This window comes from Calidris pugnax, unplaced genomic scaffold (assembly GCF_001431845.1).
Source record: "Calidris pugnax isolate Ruff unplaced genomic scaffold, ASM143184v1 scaffold69, whole genome shotgun sequence".
Lineage (NCBI taxonomy): Eukaryota > Metazoa > Chordata > Aves > Charadriiformes > Scolopacidae > Calidris > Calidris pugnax.
The window spans coordinates 8,440,535-8,453,537 of record NW_015090859.1 but is presented as its reverse complement, the minus strand read 5'-3'; the positions used below and the strand labels follow the sequence as shown (position 1 = coordinate 8,453,537).

The following is a 13,003-nucleotide window of genomic DNA, read 5'->3' as shown; positions in this document are numbered from 1 at the left end:
AACACATCTTGATCTCAGCATCCTGTACTCAGTATGTATGCAAAACTTAGATTCTACAAAGCCTTCCTTGTCTGAGCACACATCGCTCTTTGGTATTGGCCAAAGAACTGCTATTTAGCTTAGTTCAGCGCTCCAGAGAAGCGAGTAGTGTGTAAAGGCATGTTTGAGCAAAAGTTCAAGTCCCCTTATTTTCAGGGGACTGGCTACTCGTCATCCTAACCTGTAGAGGTCTGTTGCAAAGAATTTTCCTTCTCAACCTATAAAGCTGTTTGTATTTTTTTAAAACAGGCCTTATTTCGATTTAATTTTATTTTTTTTTAAATTACGTTACGGCTCTCTGGAATGTTTAACTGCCTTGCATACAAGAGTGGTTGACATGTAATCAGTATACATAAAAGGGGAGGGAGGGGAAGCAAAGTGTTGTACCCTTGGTGGGCAATACCAGTAACCCATGTATCCTGTCTGATAGTTTAACCATGTAAGTTGTAATATATGAACTTTTATATTCTGTAGCATTTCACGACTCAGCAAGGCTCACTGCCAGCATGTCTATTTTGCTGTTGAAATGAAAGAACAGTAAATTAGGACAAGACTCTGCTTACAGAATTAAAATCAGCGAGCCATTCAAGAGACTCATATTGTTAGACTGAAATTGTTAGCATAATTGATGATGATATTTTCAAGCATGTATAATACTGAATAAAATAGATTAGGTGATGGAAATTGCCACAGTTGAGTTTGCCATAATAAGGCTTAAAACAATGCTTATTTCAGAATTTCAGCCTTACAGCCTCTTGAGTTGGAGAGAGTCTCCAGCTGGTGATAGTGTTGCCAGAGGTGTAAGTTCACTAGGGTTACACATTTATATCTCATTTCTTGCATGAAAATCATGTGTTTTTTCCTTTATTTCAAGATAGCCACTGACTCGTCTGGGAGACTGGCAGTTGCCAGGGATCTGGAAAAGCAGCTACAGCATAGATAAATTGAACTTACATAGATATTTCATATACTGCATTTCATGAAAATGAATTGAACTTCACTGTTCACTGCAGGCAATCCAGAGTTATTTTGTGCATGCCCTTTAATCTCTGGGATTGTAGAGGCCTTGAATATATCTAGTATAGTTCTGGATCAAACCCATTGTTTCTCTGTGTCTTATCCCATACTCCTCTGTGGGCAGCATCAGATATTTCATAGGAAAACGTAGGAGACGCTCTAGCAAGCTTATTTGCATGGCTCTGTTTCGTTTTACTCTTATTCCTAGTAACTAGAGGTTACTTTAGACTCTAAAGCATGAAGATTTATAGCCTTTTGGTCATCCTTGCCTAGAGGAACTTGATTTGTGCTCTACATATGCTTACCTGTTGCCTTTCTGCAGCTTTCAGCCACATTAATGAATGCTCTGTAACATGGAGTTCCACAGTGTAATAACATGTTATGTTGGGAACTATTTTATTGAATTTTGCTGATTCTTTGTTAGCTTAATGTTCTCTTGTTCTGTTGCTGCTTTCCTAACTTCTAGTCAACGCTCCCCTGTTTCTTATGCTCCTATCATGCCTCTTCTTTTTGTGTCCACTCCAGTCACTTTAAGCAAAAGGTTTTCCAGATCTTGCTGGTTTGAATTATCTTCTCCTAAACCTCCTTTCAGTCAAATTACTTTGGGAAGGAGGTGGGTGTACTGTAGCACTGTCACTTGGCAGAACAAGAGTAGGTATACATTCCAGAAAGAAACTGTAAACATTAGTTACACATATGATGGCAGACTTGGCCATTTCTATTGGGAACCATATTCAAATGACCCTTTCTGTCCCTAGATCAAAGCCTTTTATGGAATGTATCGTCAATTTGCAAGGACTGATGGACTCATCTTGCCAGACAATATCAGCTGGTCTGATATTTGGCTTAATCTTCTGCTTTTCATTAAACATGCTGGAGACCAAAGGCTTGAAGAATTTTCTGCTGTCCTAGAAATGTCAAAAACTTTCTAATCAGACCCTTAATTCTCAAATTTCTGTACGTTCATGTGGGAGGAAGGTGAAGTTCACCGATATGAATAAGAAATTGTTTTAAGAAGTTGCTTTGAATTAAAATGTTGTACTACAAGATAATTGTTACTTAATCTGCTTTTAAACGACATACTTTGTTACTGTACTCTTCTAGCTTTCTGAAAACTGAGGTGCTGATTCATACCCGTATTAAGGTATCTTGTTCTCAGAGTAAAATATTGCCAGTTATGCACAATGCTGTCAGATTTATCCTGCTTGTTTTTTCTTACTACTTGTCAGTTTGGGGAAAATCCTTTTTTATTGTTTAAAAAAAAAAAGTGTAATCTGTTTTCTGTGATACTGGGTATTATATAATATCTGAGCAGCACAGCTCTTTTTGAGGTGCTCTGTTATTTAAAATGTACTGCACCAGAAGTGGTGTTATGATACAGGTTTGCTTACTGAATCTCTTGACTAATACTTTTTGAAGATTTCCTGCTTATTTTTCTAGTAATCTTTTTAATAATTTTATCAGAGCTGTAGCTTATTTCAGCAGTAACAAAGGAACAAAATTTAGTTCCTAAAAAAATGTGAGCTTAAAAAGGTCAAATGCCTTTATTCATAAATCACTTTGTTACTTGGGAATAATTCATTCAGTGCTTTTTTTTTTTTTTTGGTATAAATGAAATGGAGAAGGCAACCTTTCTTGGCTTCAGAAATCACTGCACTGACAGCTAAGTCTTGAAAAGAAAAAGCTCTCCTCTCCTTCCAAACAAAGTGTTTTAATAAACGAAGTTATTGTCTACTCGCATTATTGGACATGTGGTCAGTTGTCATGTTCCTCTGACCAACTGAACAAAGTTTGAACTTCTGTCTAATTGTTCCCCGCTGTTAGGCTACCCTGTCATGATCAAGGCCTCAGCAGGTGGTGGTGGGAAAGGCATGAGAATCGCTTGGGATGATGAAGAGACCAGGTGAGATGCTGTCCAAAAGCTTGCCTTGATGAATGCTGCCGTTACTAAAGTCCCATTAAGCCACTGTGAGCTGACAGTTGAGCAGATACAAAATGTTAAACAGAGAAATTGGATATTATTTGGTTTTCTCCCTTTCATATCGTGAGCGGTATACTCTGGGAGTTCGTACGTGTCTATTTAAAATTAATTTTTGCATAAACTTTACAAAGCATGGTCCTTTAATTTGAGTAAAAAACCAACACTTAGAACTGCCTTTAATCCGGTGATAGTAAATGTAGACTGTAAATAACATTTTGCTGTATGCTTTTCAGAATGCTGATGTATTAATTGTCTGTGTGCTGGGTAGAATACTTATTGGCCCTGATTCTCAAACATTAATGTGTGCCATTAGTTCTGTTAAAGTTGATGAGACTGAATATTTATGTGTGGAAACACGTACAGTGTTTCCAGAATGTGCTCTAATAAATTACATACTTCTGTGTCTAAAATATTTCTGAGCAAACTATTGTGCTTTTGCCTGTTTGAAAGAATGTTTGTTTAAACATGGACATTTTCATGTCTCTTAGTGGTTGTCTGAATCCTGAACACTTCAAGATGCTTTGTTATTGATTTGATGAGTTTTACAATCCATTCTCTGTTGATATTCTGGCAGTGAGGAGCCTGGTTTCCACCCCGTGTGCCACGGATGTTACAGAAAAATGTGGTTTGGGATTTTTTAGACTTGTAACAAAAAGCCTTTTTGGTCAAAAATTAGGTAACCATTTAAATGTTTTCTTTTCCACATGGAGAGACCGGCACATGCTGAAATAAGCTCAAAGTACATCTCAAACTTTCATTAATTTAATTTAGTCACCTGCAAGATTTCCCTGTCATATTTTTGTGTTCCCTATTACATTTTTGTTTGTCAAAACCGAAACACTGGGAAAAGGAACAATGAATGGCTAGCAGTTAAATTTTAGATTTAAAGAAAATATGAGGTGGTGTTTGGTTTGTGGTTTTTTGTTGTTGTTGTTTTTTTTTTTGTACCATGCTATCTCTAGCTCATATATATTCAAATCTTAATAGGGAAATAAGGTTTTGTGCATTAGAATGAAAATTTAGAATAACCTGCTTTCTTACAAGGATGTTTTGTTTCCACTGCTTTAGAATCCAAAATTACTGCCTTGATCTTGTTCAGGCAGAAATTGACTTGAAAGGAAGGCATTCATTTCTTGTTTTGCTCAGAAAGGAGCAAAGGAGCTCGATTAAAGTAACTGTTTAAAAATCGAAAGCTGGATCTAAAATAACGATTGCTAATTTGTTTTGGAGAAAAGTTGTAGTTATTGTTTAGAAAGTCACCTGATAGAGCTGATTGGTATCAGCAGAAGCCAGCCAGAGATAATATTTTTGTACATTTGCATGCAGAATTAATTTAGCGGTATTACTTGGCCCACTGATATTGGTTTGAGGTGGCTGCCTTGTTTGTGGAAAGCCTTTGAAATACCATTCAACTCCTTATTTGCCAGTGGTACTCTTCTAATAAGTTTTTGTTAGTTATGCAGGCCTTGTCTTTAAAGTCTAATTTTATAGAGTAATATCTAAAAAGTGCTAAAAGAAGGAACACCTAGTCTGAGTCACAGATCAACACTAGTTAATGATCCTATATGATGGAGAAATGCTTATTTTGATATTTACAGGTAAGAAGCAACGAAGGCAAAATAAAGTTCACAAAGTCCTTTTTGCAGGAAGATAAAAATGAGATACAAAAGAACTGAAGATAGAAACAGATTTCCTTCGCATTTACAGATGAAATAGAGCATTTGGGTTTCTCTTATAGTCTGTCTTGAAGAAATACCTGTGAGGTTGTAAAGGATTTGTTGCACATTTTGTATTGTGTTATTGAACTAAGATTGTTCCATTTTATGTGTCTCAAGAACATCAGACTGAGTGTTTTGAAGGTGACTCAACACTGACAAAACAATGTGTCTGATGGTTTGAACATCTCATGAAAAGTTGTTGACCTCATTTATTGTCTCGCTACATCCAAATCCATGTAATCCTAAAAACTGACTAGTTTTCATCTGTTGGCAGACTCTGAGAACCCAGTATCTGAATGGCCTCTTGTATTTCAGGGTTCATAGATGCAAGATGAGTGTGCAGAATCATTGATAATATTTTCATTTGTAAACTTGCTTTGTCTTTGTCATGTGAGATTAATTCCAAATGCAATTTGGAAAAAAAAGCCTTATATAAAACTAATTTTGTTTAAAACATACTTTTGGATTTTCAGGATAGTTGAAAATTTTCCTTGTCTCAACTGGCTATGCATAATATTGAAAGAAAGCTTAAATGTATTGTGTGGTGTGACATGGAAATAGCCATTGGAAATGGAAAAGACCTATGTGGATGGATGGCTTAACTGCTACTGTTACAGAATTATTCACTGTGGTAACTCGCTGGTGCTTCATTCTTCACATCTCTTATCTATCCCCAGGGATGACATTTTTGTTAGATTCTCTAAATATTATGATATTGTTCCAGCTACAGTTAAGATTTCTGTTACTTTCAGCTAGTTAATAACTTGCAGCTAGAATAGTTTCACCACTGTTAGAATTTTTTTTTCTTGAAATTACTCTTCATGTACATGTGACTGTGGACAGCAGCTATATTGCCCCTTGCCTCTTTGTCTGAGTAGTGCTGCTGTTGTTCAGATATTAATCCCTCCTAACTCTCACTTCTGTTTCTTTTTTTTTTTTAATTTTTTGTGTGGAATTTTGTGTACATTTAAGCCACTAAATCCTTATCTGAAATTAAAGTAACCCCATCTTCACTCTAATGTAATGCCTCGTCAGTTGTCTTGGTTTGGATGAGTTGAATTTAGGATGTGCTTTCCTCACATAATAGATACCCACTTGAAATTATATTGACAATGAAGTGCAAATTTCTGAAAAGCAGTTTACATTGAATTTGGTTTGTGGGTTCTTCATAGCCTGTGAAAGTTCTGCTGCTGCTGTACGTATCTAGAAGTACTTCTGTCATAAAGTTGTGTTTTCAGCCACATTTACCAAAACCAGACTGACAGATGGCCCTTCCTCCCCTCCTCCCCCCCAAAAGAGAGGAGAGGAAGAGATAAGGAGATTTAGAAGTTTAGAACGACCTAAACTACTCTAATGAAGAATTAATACTAAAATCAAAAAGAAGAAAATAATGAAATAGATACAATATATAGAAAACTGTATCAGGCTCCGAGGATGACAGTCATGTCAGTGGCAGGCACTCCGGAAGTCCCAGACTGGACTCAGCGATGGATGGGAACTGGGTTCCAGCTCTGGAGTCAGGAACATGTGGATTGGGATCAAAGGCAGAACAGACAGGGTCCTCTTCAGACATTGGCCATCGCAGGAAGAGAGTTGACCCTTTGATCCCTCAGCTTTTATACTGAGCATGGGGCAGATGGGATGGAATACCCCAGTTGGTCAGGTTTGGGTCACCTGTCCTGTCTGCTCCTCCCCGCAGGTGTGACCCCTCTACGTTTTTCCGTTTCCGACCCTCTAAGGGGCAAATAACGAAATTGGTTGACCTGGGTTGTTATAAGGAAGAACCTCTCTGCACACCATTCCATGGCATGTAGCACAAACATTGGTGTTATCATTCTGAGAACGAGCTGTTTTCTCCACAATATGCCCTTAATTTCAGAGAGTTAGAGGAGGCCTAGCTAAGATGTAAAATTACAGAACACAAAATTGGTTCTGTTTTACTTCAAATCAGGACATTAGTGTAGCTGATCATCCCACCTCTGGTCTTGTATGTGAAGAGCCTCTGCTTGCATCCCAGAGAGCCTGGTCTGAAAGTGCTTTCCAAATATAAGCAACATGAAGTTCACTATGAAGTACAACAAAAGGTGACTAGGGTAGGTGTTTGAATATGGGAGGTTAGTTTCCTGTTAAAAATAATCCAAAATAGCAGACCCATGCCCCACGTATTAACAGACAAAAAAAAAAATAATCCCCAAACCGCAAACAAACAGATGCCTATCCTTCTCCCAAACAACCCGCAGCCCAAAAAACCCAAAACAAGACTACAAAAAACACTCAAGGTCTTGGAGACTGTGAGTTACTTAAAGAAGAATTTGTCTACTTTGTCAGCTTGAGCAGGTGAACTGTTAACAAATTACACTGCAATTTTACCCTTACTGGGCTCTTCCTTGATCCAGACCTTCCAGCTCTCACCCCCTTGCCCTTTCCCAAGAAGAGATCCATATATTTAACCCGCCCTTTCATAAAAAAGCCAAGCCTGTCCTGCTGCCTGTCTGAGAGATTGGGTAGCCCATTCATTGCAGCACTGCAATTGTGTGACCTGTCCCACTGTGTCAGTTATTCTAAGGGTGTTGCAGTTCTTGTGTCTGCATGGACACTCCAGCTCCTGTTTGGCCACATGCCTTTTATGTACAGCTGCTTGAGGTGGACCTCTTTGATTTTTATTTTTTTTTTTCCTTTGATGCTTCCAGGCTTTGACTAGTGTGCAGCTGCCACCAGTGTGACCCCTCCTGCCCTTGAGGAGAGGCAGTGGTGTTCCCTGCCTGTCTTAGGCATGGGTTGTGGTGGCCTTTCAGCCCCCACTGCTATAAGCTCAACTTGAGCCAAGTTCATCTGACGTGTGATGGGTACTACTGCAGCTAGAGTTACTGTTAGCAGTGGTGTGTGTCTTCAGGTGGCTGATCTGGGATGTGAGTCATCTTTGGAGCGGGCAGCTTATGGACTCCTTTTCATCATGAACCAGTCTAACAATCTATAAGTTGGAAAGCAGCCAGCAGAAGCTAATAAAAGCACCTAAAAGCAGCAAATCTACATATAGGGGAAAAAAACACAAAAAATTACTGCTAAAAGTTACTGAGAATCTAAGAAAAATCTTAACAGAAAATCATGCCTGAATAAATAAAGAACTTGTGACTAAAATGTCCCCCCCTCCCCTGCTGTCAAAACTACCTTCACCCCCAACTCTTTGTTATGAGAAACCACCAAGAATATCTCTTGCCAAAGGCACTCTTTGTGTCTCTTTGCTGGGCTCCTTCCACACCAGCTCACTTGGTGTTCCTGTAGTGTGAGAAACCCAACAGTGTCTAATGAACAGTCCGTCCTTCCCATTCCCAGCCCCTCAGTCTAGTGCAGTTGGCTGCCACTGGAAGACTGATGATGGCCACGTTAGTAGGTGGTTAGTGTTTGGAGTGTGGGGTCTCCACAGCACCCCTACTCAGGAATCCTCTGCCCAGAGTGCCTCTTTACTTTGAGTCACAATGTAGAGGTATCAATGATGGTCTTGGTATAGGATGAGGCACATCAGCCTGAATGATTGTGCCTTGTCAGACATCAAGGCTTAATTAGGCCGCAGACAGCATGTTGCTGGTGTGGTAAATTGTGCCTGGACCCAGACAGGGACACTGAGCTCAGATTTCCCTGTCCCACGCTCCTCTGCACTTCTCTTCTGGGGACAGTGTGGGCAGGAAAGTTTTGGACTTGGTTGCACGTATCAGTGGAGCTGTGCTGTGTGGAAACCGTCTTCCTTGCAGTGGAGGCTCTGTAGGGCTGCTGCTTGGTGAAAGGATAATGCTTCAAATGCAAATTCTCTTCTAGCCTAAACAGCTCTTTTAAAAAAAAATTAAAAAAAATAATCGTAAAGAGTCTTAAATCCATCTTCATTTGTTAAGGACAATCTCTCTTTAAGGAAGGTGAAGTGTGTTTATGGTAATTTTTATCACTAAGCAAATGCAGCTACACACATTTGTAAGATACAAACAAGGTCAGAATACCTGACTGAGATAGTAATTCCTGTTATATATGATTTTAAAAAGATTTACAGATGTATGGATTAGATAATTGGGCACCTGACTCTTTTTTTTTTTTAACAAGTATTGCAGTTTAGATTTCTAATTAGCACATACTTCAATGAAGGAAAAATAGTCAATTGTGCATAAAACTGTCTGATAGAATGTTTACAAAAGGAAACAGAGCCTTTGATATAGGAATTAAAATAGCTCTAAATCTGTTTCAGTAAGCTCAAACACTGTGTATGTTTGTTACCTCGCTTTGGTTTTTTTGGACAGATCAGGTTGCATATGGAATCACAAATTTTGATGTCCCTTTTTTCTCTTTTTTAAGTAATTCAGTATCAAGTTAAATATTATTTAGGAAAGACTGTACATTGAATATAATCTCTCAAAATTATAGTATATATTATTCCACAATCTGGAAAGAAAGTGAAGAAATACTTTTAAACATAAGTAAATCTACAGTATAGAGATACATATCTCATGTTTCTGTTGTCTGGGCTTTGTGGAATTGGACTTTATTCAAGAGATGGAAAACACGGAAACTTCAACTCAATTTTGCCATAGTTCTTATTTGGGGCACAAGTGTCAGGACTGCTGCATTTCACAGAAATTTACCCCAAACTTTCCATATCTATTGGCATAAATGGGACTACTAATCATGTAGAAAACTTCTTTGGAGCCTTTGGGTCCCTGCAGTATGGTACACCTGAGAAAGCTGTACATGAAGTTGTTTGTTAGCTGTTATGCCCCACAGGAGTAATCTTTTTGCCATGAAAAATAAAGCCAATAAATACAGTATGTTACAATCTTTACTTGTTTGAGTAATTACATACATAAAAGAAACAAGCAGAGGGAAATGTATGGAATGTGCAGTATAACAGTTACACTTTAATGCATGGAAAACCTAGTAGTACAGCTCGTATGCTCTGTATAGTGAAGTTCTGCATCTTTAGGCTGTGTGTTACAAGGTCTGGAATATTGTATCTGCAGGTCTTTCATCTAATTAATGTGCAACTAACCTCTGCTATTCTTGAGTATTGAGGGCTCTGTTCCTTAAATCATGGTGAGCTTCACCTTTACTTCCGTATAACAAGTACGTTGTAATTCATGGTTTTTAAACTTGATTGCTTTATTACTTTTGCAGAAAAAGATGCCAACGAAGAAAATTAATTTATTTAACTCTCTGAAATTCTTTGTGCTTTAGAATGTAATTTTTTTTGTCTTTGTAAGAAAAGAAAGAAAAATGTGATACTTATGAAAATCAAATGCAAATGGTAAAACTTGGTTTTTGAGTATGTGTGTTGATTGATGAAAACTGCCAGATGACTGGAATGAATAGATGTTCCTTCTGTATTTTAGAACTTGACAACTTTTAATCTACAGATTATTCTTTTTGTTTTCATTATTTAAGGGAAGGCTTTAGGTTTTCATCTCAAGAAGCTGCTTCAAGTTTTGGCGATGATCGCTTACTGATAGAAAAGTTCATTGATAACCCTCGTCACATAGAAATCCAGGTTTGTATTATTATCATTATTTATTTAGTTAATAAGACTTGAACTCCTACACTAATCAAAGTTCAAAACGTTTCAAACACTCCACTAAAAAAGGCCTAGATTTGTGTGTTTTCCTGTGTCTTGGGCCATTGCTCAAACTACATGGCTATCATGCATAATACAGCCTTCCTGTTTTTATTCTCTAGCCTTTCTTTAGCAGGAAGACAATGAACCATGCTCAATTCTTTGGGGGAAAAAAAAAAAAAGAAAAGGTTGTAGGCATCTGTCCTGAGGGCTGGAGCTTGAACTCTGGATCCTGATTGCAGTGCTTGAGTGGGGAAAGGATGTAGGAGTTCAACCACTGCTGTGCTTAACATGTCTTGCAAGGTCTGGGTGGTTTTGTCAGTATTTTGGATTCTGTTCTGAAGTATCTAATGATTTTTGGGAACTTGGGAGGATTTGTGTCCTATTTAGGCTAGTTTATGGTTCAAAATCAGGTGCATTCTACTTAATTTCTGTATTATGACCATTTGTGTCTTTTATTAAGCCAGATGTGCTAGTGCAAAACAGGACTTGTTTCAGACAGACTCTCTAACAAAGTTTAAAATTTGTGATATGTTTGAACTTATGTAGGCAACTAAATTAACTAAATTGGGTTTGTCAATAGCCTTGAAATAATCTTTCCTGACAAGAAATCTATAAGGAGTAGGTCAGTTTCCTCAACAGAAATTTAATTAATTTTTGTCCAAACACAAACTCTTTCTAAGTTGTGGCATGTTTTATTTTACAGTGAGAGCCTGAAATATTTTGACAGTAGCTCAATAACTGAATGAACCAACAACAATAAATTTGATAGTGCGGAATGATTTGTAAGAGAGAAATATTTAACATTTTTTTTTACTCCGCCAGATATGTGCCCACTCAAACCTGATACTTCCTATGTTTTTATTTATTTTAGATTTCCATATAAAACTTGTCTGTGCACAGGCTAACTTATTGCATATGTGAAATGAAGAAACAGTCTGTAAAAATGAAATTTAAACACCAATCTATTATTATTTGAAGGGTTACGGTAAGGTATATAGTGAACATTTAGTTCCAGTGTTGATCTTAGGTTACAAAAGAGGTCAGATTTTTAGAGCATCTTTGTATATTCTCTTGCCGTTACTAATAATTTTTGGCTGCCTGTGTCTGTCTGTCTTTTTTTTTTTTTGTGTATGCAAATTGGTACACCTTAATGATCCTTTTGCTGCTTGCAGATTTGGGAGCTTCAGCAGCTTCCTAGAGAGTCTTTGATGACTAAAGTTAGATGAGATTGATTCCTTCGTAGTTTCATGAGTTGGGACCAGATTTTACATTGTCTTGATTCCTTTAGGTTTACAAAAGATTACCTTAAATGCAGTACTGCCTAATTTTTTTAAGAACAGTTGAATAATTTCACCTAGATTAAACAAAATAGCTTTTGCAATTAATAATTCATAGTTTTATTTATAATAAGTGTACGAAGAATGTTGTTTTCCTTAGACCAGTACTTTGATGGTACGTTTTAACAATATCATAGCATATCACTTTAACTTCATGTTCTAATCAGCTTTAGGACGTTGGCCTTGGTTAATTTTCAAACTGCTAAATATACAAACAATTGGAGACCAGATGCCAAATATTTATTAATTTAACAGTAACTTTTAAATAGAACTTTTTTTACCATTCTCATATAGCTCCAAAGCATTGGTACTTGAAATTGTTAAATAAGAGGTTTCCTGTGTCTAGCTATAAAACAATCACTTTGTAAAACATGAGAAAAGACTAAAACAATTAACAGGAAAATAGAGTCCAAATAGACTTTATGCTTGAACTGATTTGAAGTTTTGATCTCCTGAAATATCTGATATAAAGGACCTGAGTTTAAAATAAGAGTACACGGAATGTCTAACTATTACTTGGCTTAATCCTACAACTGGAAATGGAATTAAGCTGCATCATGTAGGAGAGATTGCAATACAGTCTATTTAATTATTTTGGTATATAGACGTGCGTAGCATGTCCTAATGTTGTAATCATCTAATGCCACAAAACAAGTATACTTTTAGGAAAAAAAGCTGTAGCTGTGACATGAATTTTTAATAACCTGTATACTGGAATCTCACATCACCTCAGAGGTAATGATTTCAACATTCTATAAATGTATTCTGAAATATAATTGTTTTATCAAGTATCTTCTTTAGTTTCTGATAATGAAAACAGTGGACACAAAATGAAAATAAGCCTAACCCCAGATATTGTTTGGCTTATTCTGTTTATAATTACGCTTTCATAGTGAATCTTCATGCTTGTCTCTTAGAGCTGTACTAGCTGATAATAGATAAACGTTTATTTTAAGATGCAGATTTCTTGTATCCTACTTAATTTCTGCAATGTCATGAACGGACACCGAGTCACTTTCCATCATTTACCAGCAGTCCCGGCAAAACGGGGAGGTCCCAGCTGACTGGCATCTAGCAAATGTGACACCCATCCACAAGACAGGACAGATGGAGGATCAGGGGGACTTACAGGTCTGACCTCGGTGCCTAGGAAGGTCATGGAACAGATCATCCTGGATGCCATTATGCAGAGCATGAAGGAGAACCAGACTATCGGCCAGCACGGGTTCATGAAAGGCAGGTCCTGCTTGACAAACCTGATCTCCTTCTATGACAAGTGACCTGCCTGGTGGATGAGGGAAAGGCTGTGGATGTTGTTTAC

At 37.4% G+C, this 13,003-nt stretch overlaps 1 protein-coding gene across 2 annotated transcripts in view; it reads left to right on the top strand.

The window, feature by feature from the left end:
- The window catches only part of PCCA (propionyl-CoA carboxylase alpha subunit), a 315,205-nt gene that overhangs the window by 109,354 nt on the left and 192,848 nt on the right, over positions 1 to 13,003 (top strand). For both annotated transcript variants that reach the window (XM_014944198.1, XM_014944197.1), the window contains exons 9-10: positions 2,881 to 2,959; positions 10,177 to 10,279. In XM_014944198.1, coding sequence (XP_014799684.1) covers positions 2,881 to 2,959; positions 10,177 to 10,279 — 182 coding nt within the window. The remainder of the gene's footprint in view (positions 1 to 2,880; positions 2,960 to 10,176; positions 10,280 to 13,003) is intronic.